The sequence below is a fragment of the Polyodon spathula genome, chromosome 8 (genome assembly GCF_017654505.1).
Source record: "Polyodon spathula isolate WHYD16114869_AA chromosome 8, ASM1765450v1, whole genome shotgun sequence".
Taxonomy (NCBI): Eukaryota; Metazoa; Chordata; class Actinopteri; order Acipenseriformes; family Polyodontidae; genus Polyodon; species Polyodon spathula.
The window spans coordinates 39,580,255-39,599,985 of record NC_054541.1 but is presented as its reverse complement, the minus strand read 5'-3'; the positions used below and the strand labels follow the sequence as shown (position 1 = coordinate 39,599,985).

General features: G+C 36.6%; 1 protein-coding gene across 13 annotated transcripts in view; it reads right to left on the bottom strand.

The window, feature by feature from the left end:
* Nucleotides 1-19,731, bottom strand: part of LOC121319929 (SH3 and multiple ankyrin repeat domains protein 3-like) — a 293,718-nt gene that overhangs the window by 70,308 nt on the left and 203,679 nt on the right. For all 13 annotated transcript variants that reach the window (XR_005950771.1, XR_005950770.1, XR_005950769.1 and 10 more), the window contains exon 15: nt 3,965-4,040. Coding sequence is in view for 10 of the 13 variants with exons in the window: in XM_041257910.1 (XP_041113844.1) it covers nt 3,965-4,040 (76 nt within the window). In the remaining 3 variants the exon portion in view is untranslated. The remainder of the gene's footprint in view (nt 1-3,964; nt 4,041-19,731) is intronic.

Sequence of the window (19,731 nt, the reverse complement as noted above, 5' to 3'; positions counted from 1 at the left end):
TTCATACTCCTGTAGGTGGATCGTTCGTGCACTGGGCTTGCAACGTATCCAGATGACTAATAATCAAGAAAAACACACAGACTCATTTAATTTGAAGTTTTAACGAATCAGAGCAGTACAAGTGCTCTTTAGTTTATTAAATGCTTTAAATATTGGACTGGTTGGTTGCACAGACCACCATAAATCCCAAGTAAAAAGCAGTCTGGGCAATCCAGTGCCTTACTATAAACTAAACATTTATATTCTTTAATTTAATAGATATTGTAATGTCTAAAATATTTTTTGTTTAGTTGGAGAAAGAAAATCAATGAATTCTTAAATTGATTAAATTAAATGCTCGCTCCTGCTTTTACAGTCTATTTGTATTACGGTAGAGCCTTAAACAAGCAAAAACACTTAGTAGTTCAAATATTATGTTTCTTATTAGATCAAAATACTTAAAACTTTATTTCTTTTCAGAGAGTTTTGTCACTATCAGATCAAAATACTTTTTATTTAAAACCTCTATGCTTAGTAACAACACAATCAAATAAAATCAAATAGGTATTTTTAGTTTCAAATATCGTTCTGCCTAAAAAAGGGTTACCCTTTTGTTTTTGCTAATTTGCAATTCCTGCTTTTTTCAAGGTTACAGGCTTCCACGCGTTATAGTCTGGCCGGCCTCCAAAAGTGTATGTGCACGAATAAGAAAAGCACATAGACAAACTTTTTTTTTCTAACTGTAGCAGGGGGAGATCTGTGCTGACTCTGCTGGCGTGTTCACAGTACTGCAGGAAGAGGACGGCAGTCATCCAACAACCGCCTCTGAGTCATGGGAGTGACACGGGGAGGTGGGAAAGTGGGTGTGTGGACTTTCCCCCTCTCTGAATGGCTGAGAGGCGAGTCTTGGGAGATTGCTAGCCCTATAAAAAAATGCTCTGCTGTTTCCTTAGGTCTGCCCCCTTAGATACACTGTGTTTATGGAAGCGCTGGTCGAGGACCAAGAAACCAGCTCGGAGAAACACGGAAACGTACAAGGCAGACAGTGACAGCGGGGAACCCTTGGGCAGACCCCGAAGTATTGTTTAGAGCAGGCAGGGAGCCGCGAGAGTAGGTCGGTGATCCGGGTCGTGCGGGTAGCGGCGACTAGGATAACGCTGACGAGTGCAGCACCTTTTATTTGTAGTTTTATTATTGTGTTATTTTTCCTTGTTCTTTTCGCCTTCTGTTTTCATTATTATTTCTTTGAGCACCTGCGAGTGTGCCTGCTGTGAATTTGTTTACCAACTTTGGTATTGCCGTGGTGCTGTCTATCATCGTTGATAGGCAGCCCACGGACAACAGTGCCCTCTGCCAGTGAAAAGTAAGAACTGTCCTGAAAATAAAACTGGGCACCTGGGTGGTGTTCCAAGTACAACTGTTCTGTCTCGTGTGTCAGTGAATTACCCACCACCCTGTCACACTAACATTAAGATTTGTTCAGTTTTCTTAGTTCAAATCATTGTAACCTGTTCATAATTTGCTGCAATATTATTTATGCTGGTTTTATATTCTTTAAAACACAGTACAATTATTACAATATTCTGACAGTGTCAGTTAGTACTGAACTTATTTAATTTTTAATTGTAATATGTTCTTTCAACAATAATACTGTTATTTGTATTATTTTATAACATGTATTTCTAATTCAGTTACTTCAGTATAACAGTTGCTAATATTATTTTACTGAATTAAGTCTGACCTCTTTCTCTGTTCATGCAAAATCCAGTTGAAGCAGTTTTTAAGACAAACTTTGCTTTTTGCCAATTTTAGGGTTGATTTCTAATACTCCTACCTTCTGTTATCTGAAAGTGATGACAGTAAAGTAACGAAAGAAACTAGCCACTTTTTCTCATAAAATTGGAATATGCTAACAAGGCATTATGATAAGAGCCTGCCAAGTTTAACTCCTTCCAGCAGGTGCTTTCATAGACTGAACACAACATCTATCCATTGATTTCTGCTGAGTATACAAATCTTTTTGAAAGGAACATATATAGTATTATTATAATCATTGACAAAGAGTATATGATATTATTTCAATCAATACAGGCAAGTTTAAATCATCCTATTCATGTCTAATAACTCAGCACGATCCCAACAGGATTCATACTCTGCGTCAGACTCAGCACGATCCCAACAGGATTCATACTCCGCGCCAGGCTCAGCACGATCCCAACAGGATTCATCTCTGCGCCAGGCTCAGCACAATCCCAACAGGCTGGTTCTGTGAACACCACGACAGGCCAGTGCAGATCTGCTAAAAAACATTTTCTAAAAAACATTACAGTCATTACAATATTTGTTGCAGTTTCACAAATGTTCAATTTGTTTCCCAAAGATCAGCCTGCTTCCAGTAGCTGTGACAATCTTTAAAAGCCTGATACCTGCAAAAACTTAAATCTTGTTAGTTGGGCTCCCATCTCTACATTCTCATTCCCATCGTCAGTGAGCAAACACATTTTACCTGAATCTGGGTTCTTCAAAGAACCGCACACCCTTGCAACCAAGGCCTTCCATGCAAAAGGATCTAATGACTAACAGCACAAAAAGGATGTGCCAGAACCACCTGTAACAGTTTGTATAATGCAATAATAAGCCCCCTTTAAAAGGGTTGTTATAATGTCTGAAACTTAGTAAATGCTTTGTGATCAGTGCTTTCTGCGGACCTCTGGGAAAACATATTGCTTGACCGGTGGGGTGAAAATAATTCTTTTGTACCGTTTAGGGATGACACATAAATTGAGTGTAACTGTCAATGTTAGTGATTATGGCTCTAGAATAATACTGAGTCGTGTTACAAAATTCTAGTTTAAGGATAATGGCCAATTTGTGCTTATCCATCGATTCACAAAAAAAAGTGAATGAAACCTTCCATATCTCCATTTCAAACTTCTATTTGAAAAACTGCAGAAATTTCCCTTTTAACTAACTTACTGTTCAGAGCATTGTCCACCAGGTAAAGCTTTATATTAGAGCTTTCCTAGGCAAAGCATTCTTTGGTCTTGTAAGGTCTTGTTTTCTTGTCTGGAGCAAGGCTGTAAGTGTTTGTGATGAACCATGTATATGAAGGATGATTGTTACAGATCAAATGGAGCACATTTACAGTGTACTGCATTGCTTTTGTCATGGTTCTGAAATGAGGACAAATATACAGAGGTAAAGAAAGCGTTTGAGTGATCAATCCTGACAGATCAGCTGAAACACAGATGCAAAGCTCAGCTGATAAGACAGTGACTTGTATCTAAAGCGCGATGCCTTGCATTTTAATGAATTGTAGGCAGAACTCTCTCTTTCTCTTAGCAGAGAGACACTGCAAGCATGCCCTTGTGTGCACCACAAGATGGCACCAGAGGTGCAGCAAAGGGGCCGCAATCAGCATAACCGTGTTCAACAGCGCTAGTCCCTTTCTGAATGAAACATACATCCGTCGCCACAGGTAAGCAGCTAGGTAGCCAATGGGAACCAGTATGCTACAAAGACAGAATGCATGGTACAGACAGTGAACAACTGACATGGGATGTTTTGATTTTTATAAGCAGCTGATGCTGCCCTGTGGGTGCTCTAAAGAGTGAGCTGGATAAAAACATTAGCAAGATGAACACATACAAGAGCAGAAAAGAAAGCTCTGTTTGCTTTAATTGTAGGTAATCTTGCATTTACAGTACTAGGTTGTTCCACCTCCTCTAGGCCACCTTTCATGTCATTTACAAACCAGCTGCTGCTTCTAATGGATGACATGCTTTACTGTCAGAAGACACTGCTGAGGTGAAATGACCCAGGATGGGAAACACAACCTGGTATAGTATGTGTTATTTACAATACAATGTGTTGTCTATTTACAAACAAACAAACACTTGAAAACCCAACTACGGTTTTGGCAGATGTAACAGAGATGAGATTTAATCTCTGTACAACACACCTGTACGATGTAAAGTTAACATACCTGTACGATGTAAAGTTATCATAGGATCCAACTGTGTAGTGCCTGAAAAGCCTCTTTGTCCTGTCTTCTCGCGTTTCTGAAAAGAAAGATAAAGAGAATTACTAAAAGGGGTTTATCCTTTGTGTTTTTACACAACCACCACTGGCTTTAATTTCAACAACTTCCAACTACAAGAAAAAAAAACAAAAAAAAAAAACTTCGACAAATCATGATAGAACATACAGACATACACCGTACATGCACAGTACAAGTCCCTATTTTGCACAATTACGTTTTTTTTTTTTTTTTTACAACAGTTCAAACTAGCAAGAAGCAACTTAGTTACAGGAATGATGAGTTGTTACTTGGTAGTTTTATCTTTTGAAATTTACCAGTAGACTTGCACAAAAAGGGCCCCAATGTACTTGTGTTGGGTACTTGCCACTTTTGAAGCAATACTGTCTGTAGGCCAATGCTTTTGCAATTCCACGGGTTTCATCAATCAACCCAGGCTTGCTGTAGGCCAGGAGGTCATTGCTGATTTAACTGACCAAGCACACTGCTGCAGGGAAGTCCTTCACCAGCATGTCATATTATATTTGTTTCTGTGCTCTTGGTTGGTAATGTGGTCACAGTTTCAAGACCAGTAAAGAAAGCCTCCTGAAAAAACTATGAAGGCGTCAAGATAAACTACAGCCCACATTATAGTATAAGCTATCTGACAGAAAACACAAACCAAACAAACCCTTTGTCATGGTTTTAGTGAAATCTAATATTTGAGAAATACAAATGCCTTTCCTGGATTTTCCTGGGTGCTCTGTCTGGTTGTAACTCTTTCCCTGTGCATTTGGTCCTGCAGGCACTTGTATCTGCCAAAATTGATTAGATTCATGTTCAGAAGTTGATTAATTCAACATATGCTTCTATATAGGGGTCACAAGCTGACCCTTGAACTTTGGCCCAAGGTTGCGCACTGCTGTCCTATATCAATCCATTTTTTATGATGTGGCTTCTGTGAAATTAAAATGAACTACAATTAACTGAAATCATATAGTATGATCAACATTTTCAACAGTAAGCAACTACTAAACACAGTTTTTTAATAGAAGTGTCCACAAACAAAGACCCAGTCAAAGAACACAACGGGTGACATTTAGATAGTTTTTTGCAAAAGTAAAAAAGAATAAATAAACTGTTAAATTTACAAAAGTAACAAACAAACTGCAAGGGTTAAGTTAGTGCAAAAAATGCAAATTGTGTTAATTTAATAACCTTGCCCAACATCCCTTATCGTGGAGAAACTATCCATTTTCCCCAGGCTTGTTAACTAGCATCATCATTTTCCATCTGACAATTCTCTACCGTACAGGATGAAAGACAGATTATTCAGTTTTCTAAATATTCTCAGTCCTACTAAAAGAAACTCAATTTAGGTAACATGCTACTATATTGAAAACATCAGGATTATGCCAACAATTATTAACAATCTGTTTTTCTTAAATCTATCATGTACAGAATCTATTGGTTTCCAGATCAGAACCCAATTATTTATTAACTATTGGAAGTGGATACGCATTAGAACTTTTGACAAATTACAAATTAACCCATTAAACCACAGCAGTCCATAACAACAATTTATAACATCTTATACAGTATCTGAATGGGCTCTGTTGAATTTGTGGTGAGCCAATGGTTTGGAACGTGGCTTTAAACGACAATACAGAGGTGGTGGTGCTCCCTTGTTAAATAAGCAAGAGAAGTCTTTAACATTCACCAAGCGTAGCCCCTGTCTGCTACTGCTCACCCCACCAACATTCCCTTAAGAACAGAGCTTCTAACACCTGTGTTCAGCTTTAATATACCTGTTCAGATCTGAAGGAAGGAACAGTGCCTTGCTGTTCAGGTTGGTATGCGTCAGAAAACTTCCAGGTAACAACCTCTGCCGAGATGCATTATAATGCTAGCGTCCGACTCATTTGCTGCCATTAATTAATCTCTTGTCAAACCATCTTCATTTAAATAAGACACAGAGGGATGGGAGCACTTTGCATGCTCACTTTACTCTGAATTAATCATTTTTAACTCCTTCCCTACCAAAAAAAAACAATGTCGTAAAATGCTTAAATATAGGATCTATGATAAGCCTGTTTCAGTCTTACATATTCACAATGACATATATTGAATAATCTTCTAAATTAACAGCTATTTTTTTAAATATATATATTATATATATATATATATATATATATATATATATATATATATATATATATATATATACTAGATCCTATATTCCACTGAGACAACGGTATGTAAGGTGACATAGTCTGTTGCCATGCTGTATTACATAGAAATTCATAGTTTGGGAATGTGGTAGATTCAGTGGGATTGTTTTGCAATTTTTGAGGACATGTACTCATGGACCACAGATTGGAAACCACTTTCGTAAAACCTGTGGATTGCAAAACAGTCTTCGAAAAGAAGGTCCTTTGGTGGGGTTTTTTTTATGAAATTTTCCGCTTAAGAAACAAAAGAATAGCAAAAGTTTTGATACTTCCCAGCTCACATCAATAACTGCAGAAAGAACAGGCAGCCCACACTCTTTTCCCACCACACACGCAGATAAGACAGATAATTAATTGCCCAGTCTCTGCTATTTATCTTGATTGATGGAGCAGGATGGCTCTGGGGAAATTCTCTCTTTTCCTCTTTCTGCTCTGAACTTGGTTTGGCCACTCCTTCATTTTCTGACTGACCTGTCTCCCACCCACACACACAGATTCAGTCCCACATGTTGGCAACAAAGAAACACACAACACAGCCCTTCTTATACCCTTCAACAATCACATTTTGTAGTTCTGTGTCATGGCATTGGGGGCACACTTCACAGGACAAGCTTTGAACTAACACTGCTTTTACTATAAATCCCCCAGTCACTCAAAATCCTCCATCCGTGACCATTCCAAGATTTTCCTCTTTGCTTCAGATGTACAGTTGACCCTATCCTGCAATGTATCAGACTGCCTTTGTGTTTGTATTTTAGGTGATAGAACCACTCAACTGTGCTTCTCAAAGTTGTACCATAAGAGACAGGGTCAACTGCACATAATATCCACACCCATACAATACAGCAGGTGTAAAACCATAGAACTTGATACGGGAGGGTAGATTTTCAGTTTCTTAATTAAAAGTCTTTGTTAGTGGTGGAAGATTAATGAAGAATGTATTCATATTTTTGTCAAGACAATGAGATGGAAGGCAACAATATTTAGTTCTAAATTATTGCTAAAAAAGGCCTTTCAATGAATGAACATGTGAACCTCTCAGATGTACAGAACGGATTGTCCTTTATAGTCATTTAATTATTTGATCCATTTCTGCATATATTTTACTTACATCTAGTAAATTAGAAACAGATTATTTCTTTATTTGTTTTGATTTGCAGGATCTTGATTAATCTAGAATATTCATGTCTATCTAGGTATCAAGAAAGATCTGCTCCTGAGCGGGTGGTCAGTTACAGACACTGTTAACACTTGCTGAATCAGGAGCTAGAACAGATAGGCAGACTGCAGTGGCTCCAGCCCTGCCTCTCCCACAAGCTGCTGCATGGCTTATATGCAGTGACATTTAGACATGCTGATGGGTAAGTGGATGTAAAGAACACCTGTCTTAAAGGTGATGCTCAGCATATGGTGAAATAGGTTACGTTCTCTGGAAAATCCAGGCGATATTATTGGAAAGTAAATACATAAACCCAGGAGCTGAAATCCTTTCACTGGGCTCATTCTAGCAGCTATAATTAAATGTGACCCTCTATTATACCATTCTGTGACTGTCCAAATGTAAAGGTTAAATATAACTAAGTAAAAGTCAGTTATCTGGGAATAATGACAAAGCTGCTCCTCAGAAATAACTTCCCTTTACAGATGTTGTGTGAGTTACAGTATCACATGAGAAAAGTGACCAACTTCAGAATCAACTTGAATATATCTTACAAAACACATTCATCTCTAAGCATCTAATCCTATAATACTGGTTTAACAAATACAATCTCAGCTAAGAAAAACTCTACCAACCACATTATTTACCCACCAGTCGGACATAAATCCTGTAATCATCTACTACAGTGTTTCAACTGTCTATGCTAATTGTTCAGACAAATAAAACAGATTAACTGCTCTTGAACTGAGGACCCCCAGATTCCTCGTTATCTTGAAATTCCACACCTGCAAATGCAGCTTATTAAAGTAAACCTTTAAAAACCACTTGTCATTAAAGAAAATAAGAATACATTGGAGACTAAAGCCCTCTAACAATCAAAAGTCTAACCAGTTGCCTCAACTTGGCTGTTCATTAAGAACTGTTCTGAGGTCACTAGAACTCATTTGACAGACCCCCATCTGCCACTGAGCAAATTACTTTGATCACTATTGGTGTAGAACGGAAGTCCTCATATCTCATTGCCTATCCACTGTGCCAACAACGTAGATGAAGAAAATAAAATAGCAACTATATTAAATGATTACTTTTCACAAGTTTTTACAAAGGAAGATACTGACAACATGCCCCACGTCATGCAGTTCCTATCCAGTTTTAAATAACTTTAGCATAACTGAGGCAGAAGTGTTAAAGGGGCTAGGAGCTATTAAAATAAACAAATCCCCTGGGCCAGATGAGATCCTCCCAGTAGTACTCAAAGAAATTAAAGAAGTTATTTACAAACCGCTAACCAAGTTCATGCAGCAGTCTCTTGACACAGGGGTGGTACCGACAGACTGGAAAATTGCAAATGTAATACCGATCCACAAAAAGGGAAACAAAACTGAACCAGGTAACTACAGACCAGTAAGCCTGACTTCTATTATATGCAAACTTATGGAAACTATAATAAGATCCAAAATGAAAAATTACCTATATGGTAACAGGGTCCTGGGAGACAGTCAACATGGTTTTAGGAAAGGGAGATCGTGTCTAACTAACTTGCTTGATTTTTTTGAGGATGCAACATCGATAATGGATAATTGCAAAGCATATGACATGGTTTATTTAGATTTCCAGAAAGCTTTTGACAAAGTCCTGCACAAAAGATTAATTCTCAAACTGAACGCAGTTGGGATTCAAGGAAACACATGTACATGCATTAGGGAGTGGTTAACATGTAGAAAACAGAAAGTACTGATTACAGGAAAAACCTCAGAATGGAGTGTGGTAACCAGTGGTGTACCACAGGGATCAGTATTAGGTCCTCTGCTATTCCTAATCTACATTAATGATTTAGATTCTGGTATAGTAAGCAAACATGTTAAATTTGCAGACGACACAAAAGTAGGAGGCGTGGCAAACACTGTTGTAGCAGCAAAGGTCATTCAAAATGATCTAGACAAGATTCAGAACTGGGCAGACACATGGCAAATGACATTTAATAGAGAAAAATGTAAGGTACTGCACGCAGGAAATAAAAATGTACATTATAAATATCATATGGGAGATACTGAAATTGGAGAAGGAATCTATGAAAAAGACCTAGGAGTTTTTGTTGACTCAGAAATGTCTTCATCTAGACAATGTGGGGAAGCTATAAAAAAGGCTAACAAGATGTTCGGATACATTGTGAAAAGTGTCGAATTTAAATCAAGGGAAGTAATGTTAAAACTGTACTATGCACTAGTAAGACCTCATCTTGAATATTGTGTGCAGTTCTGGTCACCTCGCTATAAAAAATATATTGCTGCTCTAGAAAGATTGCAAAGAAGAGCGACCAGAATTATTCCGGGCTTAAAAGGCATGTCATATGCAGACAGGCTAAAAGAATTGAATCTGTTCAGTCTTGAACAAAGAAGACTACGTGGTGACCTAATTCAAGCATTCAACATTCTAAAAGGTATTGACAGTGTCGACCCAAGGGACTTTTTCAGCCTGAAAAAAGAAAAAAGGACCAGGGGTCACAAATGGAGATTAGACAAAGGGGCATTCAGAACAGAAAAAAGGAGGCACTTTTTTACACAGAGAATTGTGAGGGTCTGGAATCAACTCCCCAGTAATGTTGTTGAAGCTGACACCCTGGGATCCTTCAAGAAGCTGCTTGATGAGATTCTGGGATCAATAAGCTACTAACAACCAAACGAGCAAGATGGGCCGAATGGCCTCCTCTCGTTTGTAAACTTTCTTATGTTCTTATGTTCTTAACCCAGAAGAATTCCTAATTCACACATTTAAGGCTCTCAATCATGTTCCTAAATATAGCAATTAAATCACTCATTTACTATTTAATGAATTACACATTTAAAAACGTATTTTAAATTGATTAATTAAAAGATTGTAGTTACCGACAGTACTTCCAATCTTCACTGTATGGAGTCACACTCTTGCTAGTGTCCATAATAACGATTTATTTTATATCACAGAGTTCCTTTATTGAATTTCTGTTTGCAGGATTAAAACCGAGTCAAGTTCAGCTACAAATTGGGGGACACCAGTAGAAGGATGCCAAGTAAGCAAAGGTCAGTTTGATCTGTGATTTACATCTCTTAGCACACACACACACACACATATATATATATATATATATATATATATATATATATATATATATATATATATATATAATATATATATATATATGACAAAACATCTATTTCTGGATTTGCAAAAAAATAATAATAATAATTACGCTTGGGCTCCAACACAATTTCTGCAAGCTCCAGCATTCAAAAAAATAATCAATTTCTTAAGTTAACCCACTTCATGGGATCCCGCATTATGATAGGAAAATGTCACATTGGCAGTACTGGAAATAAAGGGTTTCCAGCGTATCATATGGAATAAATTCAACGTATTTTTGGCATGTTGGCTCTGTGGTTAATCAAAAATCCACAGGAACCATTACTGAGTCGGCTTTCTGGATTACTGAGGCTAAACTCAATTCAAAACAGTTTTTACTGTGGGGGGGAAGGTGATTTTAACATCTATATTTCTATTGTCATTATAGGTTTCTTACCCCTGATTACAGTGTGTGTGTATGTATGTATGTATGTATATACAGTGCTCCCTCGCTATCAGGCTCTTGGTTATAACGCGCCTCGGATATAACACTCCTACAGCATGTCTCCCAATTCCCTATACTAGTGATTCATGCAATATAACTGTAAACAACTTCTCAGTCTAACTTCCATTTCTGTCTCTCCCTTTTGATATAGTATCTGAACTGAAGAAAAGCTGCACTGGCACTTTATAACACAGACATCTTATTCAGCATTCTTTTTATAACTAAATAAATATTAGGGCTGTTAAGTAGTTATCTTTCCTAATGTAATACTTTTTTGCTGCGAGAAGAGCTGTGGTTTTGTTTGGGAGACGAGATAATTCTGCTTTGCTTCAGCCCTGCTCCAGCAGTCGAACCTGGGGTGAGCCCATTTCCTCTTCCGCTCTCCTTCTTGCACTTGGTTTGCTTGTCTGTCACTTCAAACTGAACTCCCGACCGCCGTTTAGCCAGGCTATTTATAGTTTAAAAACTGCTAATTAAAATGATCCATGAGTTAGAATGTTATATGTTACCCTTTTTGGAAATGCATGGGTAATCTTACAGTGGAAAGTACCAATTAAGTACGAGTACCCTTTCAATGTCAAAAACGAAGGGAAAATACACGGAACATAATTATCTCCCCTCAATAAAATAAAACATAAATCAATCTACACACAAATTATATATATATATATATATATATAGATATATATATCTATATATATATATATATATTTGTCAGATCTTGACGATGATTGTTAGGATTTTAAATATTTAACCAGACTTCCATATACTACATCGCTCTGTTTCTCATAATATATATATATATATATATATATATATATATATATATATATATATAATTATATATATATATATATATATATATATAGTACAAATTAAAGGTGATGGCTTTGTGATGTTGGTATTCCAATCTCCTGTTTGACTGAGACTTTCAGAACTCATTTCACAGGGAAGCCAACTCCAGAAACATTATACATTAATCTGCTTGGCTCCTGCTTGACATTTCCAGCATCACTGCGGGCCCGATTCTGCTGTGCTGCTGCCAGCATGCCCTTGTTTGAAGGACACATACAGTGCAAGCCATCTCTCCTCCTGAATGTGAATAAACCTGAGCTTAACCTGACATGGTTATTAATCTATCTCAGAGTCTCATCAATTAGGGATCCATTAAAATACGATGATACTCCCTTAACCATAGTCTATCGCTCCGGATTGAAACAGCAGTCTTAACTTTCTTTCTCAAGGACAAAGAATTAAAATGGATAAAAATCCCTGGGATTAGCAAGGCAGGGTAAATGAATTCTGGTGACATTGTGCAAAAGAGGAAATAAATGTATTTTTGGTCAGTATGGCACATTAATGATTAATTTGTATTACAAAATATAACATTGATATATATTTTAGCACTAGGGAACCACCCTGGTTATTATAGTTGATGAAATACAGGGAGATCTCCCAGACAAAGTTATTGGATATTTTTCCATTATCTACTACAGCATGGGTGCTAAATGCTTGGGTCCCAATGCTAAATACACAACAGTCCATCACCTCCAAGCTTGTAGAGAGAAAACATAAAAACTGGCTTTCCAGCTCCTCTTTCTATCATGTGGTCAGGTCTAATTGCTCACCAATGAATCAATTAGCACCTGGCCACATTGCACACATATTTATCAGGGAGGAGATTCTAACCATAGCCCTGCTATTTGCAGCACATACTTTTTATAAAAAACAAAAAGAAAAACTTAAAGTATATTTATTTGCATGTGCAGGGCCTCAATACTGCCACAAGATAATATAGCAAAACTGCATCGATAAGAAAATAAATTATCTTGTGTGTGTGTGTGTGTGTGTGTGTGTGTGTGTGTGTGTGTGTGTGTGTGTGTGTGTGTGTGTGTATATATATATATACCAATTTCAAGCAAAAGCCTATATGCTTAAGATATATAATTTTATATATATTATTACAGATATATACGATATTTGTTTTCAGTAAAAGCCTTATGCTTAAGAACGATAATGACTTGAATGCAGACATCTATATACAGTATGAAACACTTGTCAACAGCAAGTCAAATCAACAAGGGAAAACACAAACCTGTTTCAAAAGGGACTGACTTCCCAAATAATAATTTAAAAGTGTTTACCTGGGGGCTAGGCATTCTGTCAGTACACCAACATCAAAATGAATACTCTGCTGACAGCATTGCCTTGTTACTATATAAAAAAAGCAACTTTTAAAATCAGATCCCTGATAAAATATAGATGCTTCTCTGACTCGCTGTGTGTACAGCCCAGCCTGTTTATTTCATACCTGCACACACAAAACTCTTTCCCTAATGAAACACATAAATGTGGATATTAAATTTCAACTAAGCCAACCATTGGGATGACAAACATGAGGCTTTTTGATGCAACAGCAGCTGCAGCTGAAGCTGAAGTAATAAAAAAAAAAGAACAGCAACTGATAGCATCTGCTAAAGACAATACAAAACAAAATCATAAAACGAAACAGACCATGGTCGCCTTACCTTACATTATAAACATGTTAATAGCACTATTTCAAGCACACAAGCTGGCTTAACAATTTTGCTGAAGAAGGGTATTTGCACTAATATTAAAACATTCTGGGAATGTGCATGTACATTTTACATTGGTATCCTACCCAAAGTAAATACTGACCTGTTCGGTCTTAGTAATACTACACTTAATGGTACCTTTAAGAGCAAGACCTTCTGTTCTGTATATTATAATAACTACCTGTTAGTAATACTTACTTTTAAGAGCAGTACTTTCGCTTCTGTATCTTTAAATGAGACACCCCCTAATAATCCAGGCTCCACCTGTAGGGTTGTGTGTAGTATATTCAGAGTTGCATAGGAACATTACATGCTTTCATGTTGAGCGTGTTTTGAGCAAGTTACATTAAGAGGTAACTTTCCCATTTGCACTACATTATTTTATTTTTAGTGCACTGAAGTTTATTGTGGATGTAAAAGGATGTTTAATTTGTTCATCCTTAATATTGGAAGACTTTGTTTTCATTTCCTGTCCTGCATTATTTCAACTTGTACAACCACTTTACAGTAACTCACACACTGCAGTTGTTGAATTAAAGATGCTACAACATTTAAAAAACAATTTTGAGCTCCCACAAGTAAACAGCTCTATTAACCCCTGGTGTTAAGGATGTTAGTTATTGCTGAAATACAGCAATTTTTCCTTTCCCAGTGTCCTAAGTAACCCATCCACCACAATGACAGCAGGAACAAGACTGCCTGGAGGCCAGCATATTAATTTGCTGTGACCCCAGTTCCCCTTTTTCACATTCATGGTAACTCATTTGTAACTACCTTGACATTCCTCCAGAAATCAATAAGGACGGCTATGCCACGTGTCAATCACTGCTGTCACTTTAATGGAGTTCCAGCATACTGAAACTTATTCTCGTTCAGTCATGTGATTTAAAAACAAAAACAAACAAAAATAATAATTAGTTTTAATCTACTTTAATGAATACCAATCTTGGAGTTGGACACAATTGCAATTACCATACGAAATACAAACATTTTTCAATTCGATATTTGAAAATAATCGTGATTACGATTATCGATTATTCTAATAACATCATTCTTTGGGGTAAAAAGGCACAAAAAGGTTCCTGATAGATATATAAACTAAAAACTTAAATAACTTTTCTCAACAGCACTTTCAAACCTACAAAACATACAATATGTATTATATTGAAGTCATTAATAATAATAATAATAATAATAATAATAATAATAATAATAATAATACTTGGCTGGCAGTTCAGTAGCTCATTAAATCTAACATAATACAAGAAAGAATGGCAACCTGAAACAAAATATTATAAAAAATAATTGTAATTACAATTTTTATAATATTTTGTTTTCAATTACCATTCTTCATTATATTATGTTTAGTTTAATAATTGCGAATTATTAAATGAAACGTAATACAAGAAATAGTCATTAGTATTAAGCAAAAATTGAATTTCTTAACCTGCCTGGCTGACCAAACGAAAATGAGAAACCTAGTCAACAATAACAGAAGAGAAAGTCCCAGTAAAACAATACAATAACTTTGGGGAGATCACTTAATACATATTTATATCAAAATCCATCAACCTTAGGTTTCGAGGGTGATTGATCTGACATGGACTGACCCTATATTTATATAATTTAATATCTGCCTTCTTTCTCTAAGGGAAATGAAACGTTATTAATAAGGTTATTATTAAATATGCAAATAAAAATAGTTTGTATTTACGAACTTACAGTACTTAAACACTCGCTGACCTTCTATCTCCGACAAGTATTTATAACAAAGAGCTCTGATACGCTATGCTCCCTGTATGTTTTTGTTTATGATGCAGTTTTGTATGGATTATGGGAGCTTTAACAGGAGGGCTGGTCTCGAGGTTCCCCTTGGACTACAGATCCCAGAGGGAGAGTAGCTTCAGTGACTGTCTGACGCAAACCGCTAGAACCAAAAGTGGCTGGGATGCAGAAGTAACTTCTATGATGAGTGACCATAAAGAAGACGTGAAGTTTTATAGTTTAATAATCAATCCAAATTGTGCAGTTCATTAATCGTTCAAAGTCGGTTTCAGTGTTTAATAATCGGAAATTAACTGTATTTTAGATTAATCGCTCATCACTACCAAACATTGTTTACAAACTGGTTAACCCAGGAAAATATTGTCCTGAAAATGCATTTCAAGTAACAGATAATTAGGTTATTGATTTATTAGATTCTGGTATAGCTTCTTGCGAGATCAAATGGACCTGTGGCAGAAATCCTAAAGTAGATAATATAATTAAACATTTAAAGCTCAACTGCTTCTTCAAGTATGGTACTCCATTACAAGTCATCTGATAGCATCTGAAATAAGTCAACTGCATGATCTTAATGAAACCAAACAGCTATTCAATTCACACAATGTAATTAAAGTGCTTAATACCAAAGATAACATGGACCATTACAATACATTTACAATTCTATATCAATTACAAAGAAAATCAATCTTACCAGAATCACAATATAAACAGAGCATAGTGTTCATATAAAATGAAAACATTCTAACTATTTTAATCTAAGCATTTACTGGCATGTATTAACAATTCTAATTTAAATATTTCTTAAAGAAAAGGAGAACATTCAGCTTAAAGGTCACGTCACTATGACAGCGGGCACTCAGTTAAAAAAAAACATTGGGAGTGTTTTCAATCATGAAAAAGTAAATTCCTATGCAGCCTGGCATTTAAATTATACAAATCTGGCTGAATATGGCCTGAGATCATGTTTGACTCTTTATAAGCTATTATGATTAGCATACAAATGACGTTTGCAGTATGGAATACAGTAATCATAACCAGCAAGTAACCATTTTTAAACTTCAGTATCTCTTGAAATACCTCCATGTAGATAGCATACATGTTCAATTTGAAACTGCAATAGATGTAAAACTGAGCAGCAACACAGCCATTCATCTTTATATGACCTACATCCCCTCTGCCTCATCTCCAGATAGCAACTCACTACTTTGTCACTACATAAATAATTTCTGTCAAAAAAAAAAATATATGTCATACACGTAAGTCATTATGTCATTGAAAATGTGGTCTTGCACTTATTTACCTGAGCTTTCAAACTCAATAACACCTGGATTTTTATTTTAAGAAAAAATATTAGTAGTATGATTATTGTGATTTTTGTTTTGTTTCTCTTCTTCTATATTGAGTAGTATTTGCACTTCTTATAGTTTCTGTACTTTAACTATTCAGGGTTTGCTGTATTTCTTTAAGCTGCTAATTGTTTGTAGTAATTAGCAGATTATATACATGTTGCTGTTCTACACCCTCCTACTCTCAGTGTCAATGTTCTTAATAAACTTGTTCTGACTTTTTAGTCTTAACTGTGTGCCCTTTATCCTCTGATTATATTCTAGTTATGTGCCACTGGACTGTTAAATGAACCTGTGCTGGGTGTGTTAACCAAATGTATTCAAATTATGCCGGTGAAAACGGGGTGGCGTAGTCGGGCTACTATTTTAAACCTGTGCCGTTTACTGCAGGTGCTTTGTCCTGTCTTAAACCTAGGAGGCGCTACCCACAGGTGACTCAAATCATACAGAGGGAACAATTAAAACCGACTGAATTCAAATACATAATACCAAAACAGTTAGTACTGGAACAAAAACTCATTGCAGTAAGTTATAGAGAAAAAGCTTTAATGATGACAAGTTACAATCAATATTTCTTTCTGTCTGTGATTCAGCACTGTATGAAAAGCTGTGTATTTAAGGATTTTCACTGTTGCCAATGGCTATATCCCCAGTGAGAGCGGCTCAGTGACTGAGTATGGCTGCCAGGGTCTAACACCCGGTCTTACAACCACCTGTTCAGGAATGAACCCCAACACTTCTACAACTTGATTCCTGATTCTAACTATACTTCCAGAGGTGACCAAATTAAATCCTTTCTCTCCTATAGAAAGAACCAGTAGAAATCTGTTTTCTGACTGACAATTTGTCACCTTTCTTTCTTAATAGACTGAGAGGCTAGCAGATCAAATGGCATAATACCAAATATGTTTTAAGAACATTATACATGTAACCTGGTATAATGGAAATAAACCATATTTAAGACACTATTAAAAAGAAAAATGGGCTTTCAATTCAACTGATTCAATTATCTAAAATAAAGAAATAAATACATGTTTTGATGCTTCGTCTGATGAAGATATGTCTGATCACTCACATAAGGGTTATACCAAACTTCTATTTATACTGCACTCCTTTTGTTAAAACATAAATCAAAATTCCACACTGCAGAAGGTGCTTTAATTACTCAACATGCTCAATACATTTTCTTGGGGTTCTGAAAACAGAATTAGATAACTTGCAAACAAATATATTTTTGCTGCTGAATCCTATGATGGATGTGATAAAACAAGTGCTAAATGTGTACAATTATTTGTTATATACAGTCCGCCTGCCACATATCCGCCCTAACTGTTTATCCACCATGATCAACCTCTTCAGCAAGGCTAGTTTATTATTGAACAGAGAAGATTAGTTCAGATATTGTAGATCCTACCAAAGTTCGTACACTGTGTTGTATGTGCTCCATGCGCTACCACTGCTGGTAGCGTCACCTGAGCTATTCATTGTGTTGATATGTAAATAAATCCTGTTCACCTGCAGGGCATATCAACTTCAATCTCCGTCTCGGTCTCCTGCCTGCACTCAGCAGCAAATGCAGGCACCCACAAGGCAGATGGCTACCCTGTCACAAGCATTAACACCCTGTGTCTTTCTAAACAAGGGATTTAGGGGAGCTCCCTTTTAAAAGCTGAATCTCAAAACAATAATTTTCTGAATTAAGTCATTGTTACTGCTGTGTATAATGGTATTTAAAACAGGATTCATTCATCAGCCTTTTTACATATCTGCCCTTACTCTGGTCCCACTGCAGTTGGACATGCAATGGATTACTGTATTTGTTATGTAAATTCTGAAGAAATCAAATCAGATGATCTTTACTTAAACAATATATTTTTGCACAAGTGAATTTTCTTCTCCAACAGGCACAGAGCAGCTTCAACTCTGCGTTCTCATCTGACAGGGCCTTAGTGCCCTGTAAACACATTTCATATGGGTTCTGTCAATGATGTCAACCAAGTACGTTGGGTTACCTTACCTTGCAACCATGGTTCTCTGTAAAAGTCCCCAATTCTGCTTAAGAAAGAGTAACCCATGGAGTTAAGATCAGCTAGACTCAAACAGTTGCTTCCTTATAAGGAAGCACCAGCTTGAAGAGCACCGTTTCCAAAGTAAGGATCTTCTTCATCGTTTGCATTGAGCCTGAAGAATCCCGTGAAGGAATGGGGTGTAGACAGTTGCTTTGCAGATCTCCATGGAAGAACCATGAAAGAGTTCCAGGATGTAGAGACTGCACTGGTGGAATGCGCCTTGACTTTGTGTTCCAATGGAACACAAAAAAATCTAAATGGCACAGTGTAGTGTGTGCACTCACCCACTGCATCCACCATCCTGCACCCAGCATATGTAATAAAAAGCACAGCTTCATCAAATAAATTAAATTATTCTTATGACCGTGTCATTTTACTTTCAGTGTACTGAATGGTGCAGAAGCAAGGCCATACAAACTATGAAAAAAGGATGTTCTCAGGCCAGGAGACCTAATTGTCAAAACAAGAACACTAACTGCAATGCCAACAGTAGATGGACATTTATCATATGGCACTGCATTATGCCATTTAAGAATGCCTTAGAAGTGGACAGTCAAATACAAATTTCTTAAAGTCAACCACAATAGTAAACCACTGTTTTTACTGTTTCAGTTTATATTTGATTTAACTAATTTGATGGATATTGTACCATATTTTCAATTCAGATTTTTAGTCATATATATCCTGTACGATACAATGCCCTCTAACTAATGGACCTCTGGCATTGTTATGGGTCTAAAACAGTAGTTAGCAGGACAGAATGGATTCAGTTGCACATTTAAAAAAAAAAAAAAAAAAAACAGGGGGCTCCCAAGTGGTGCATCCAGTAAAGGTGCTCCGCGTGGGGTGCAGGATGCGTCCCATAGCCTAGATACCACAGGTTCAAATCCAGGCTACATCATGTCCAACCATGACCAGGGGTTCCTATGGTAGGGAGGGCTTAGGTGAGCAGGGCAATCCATAG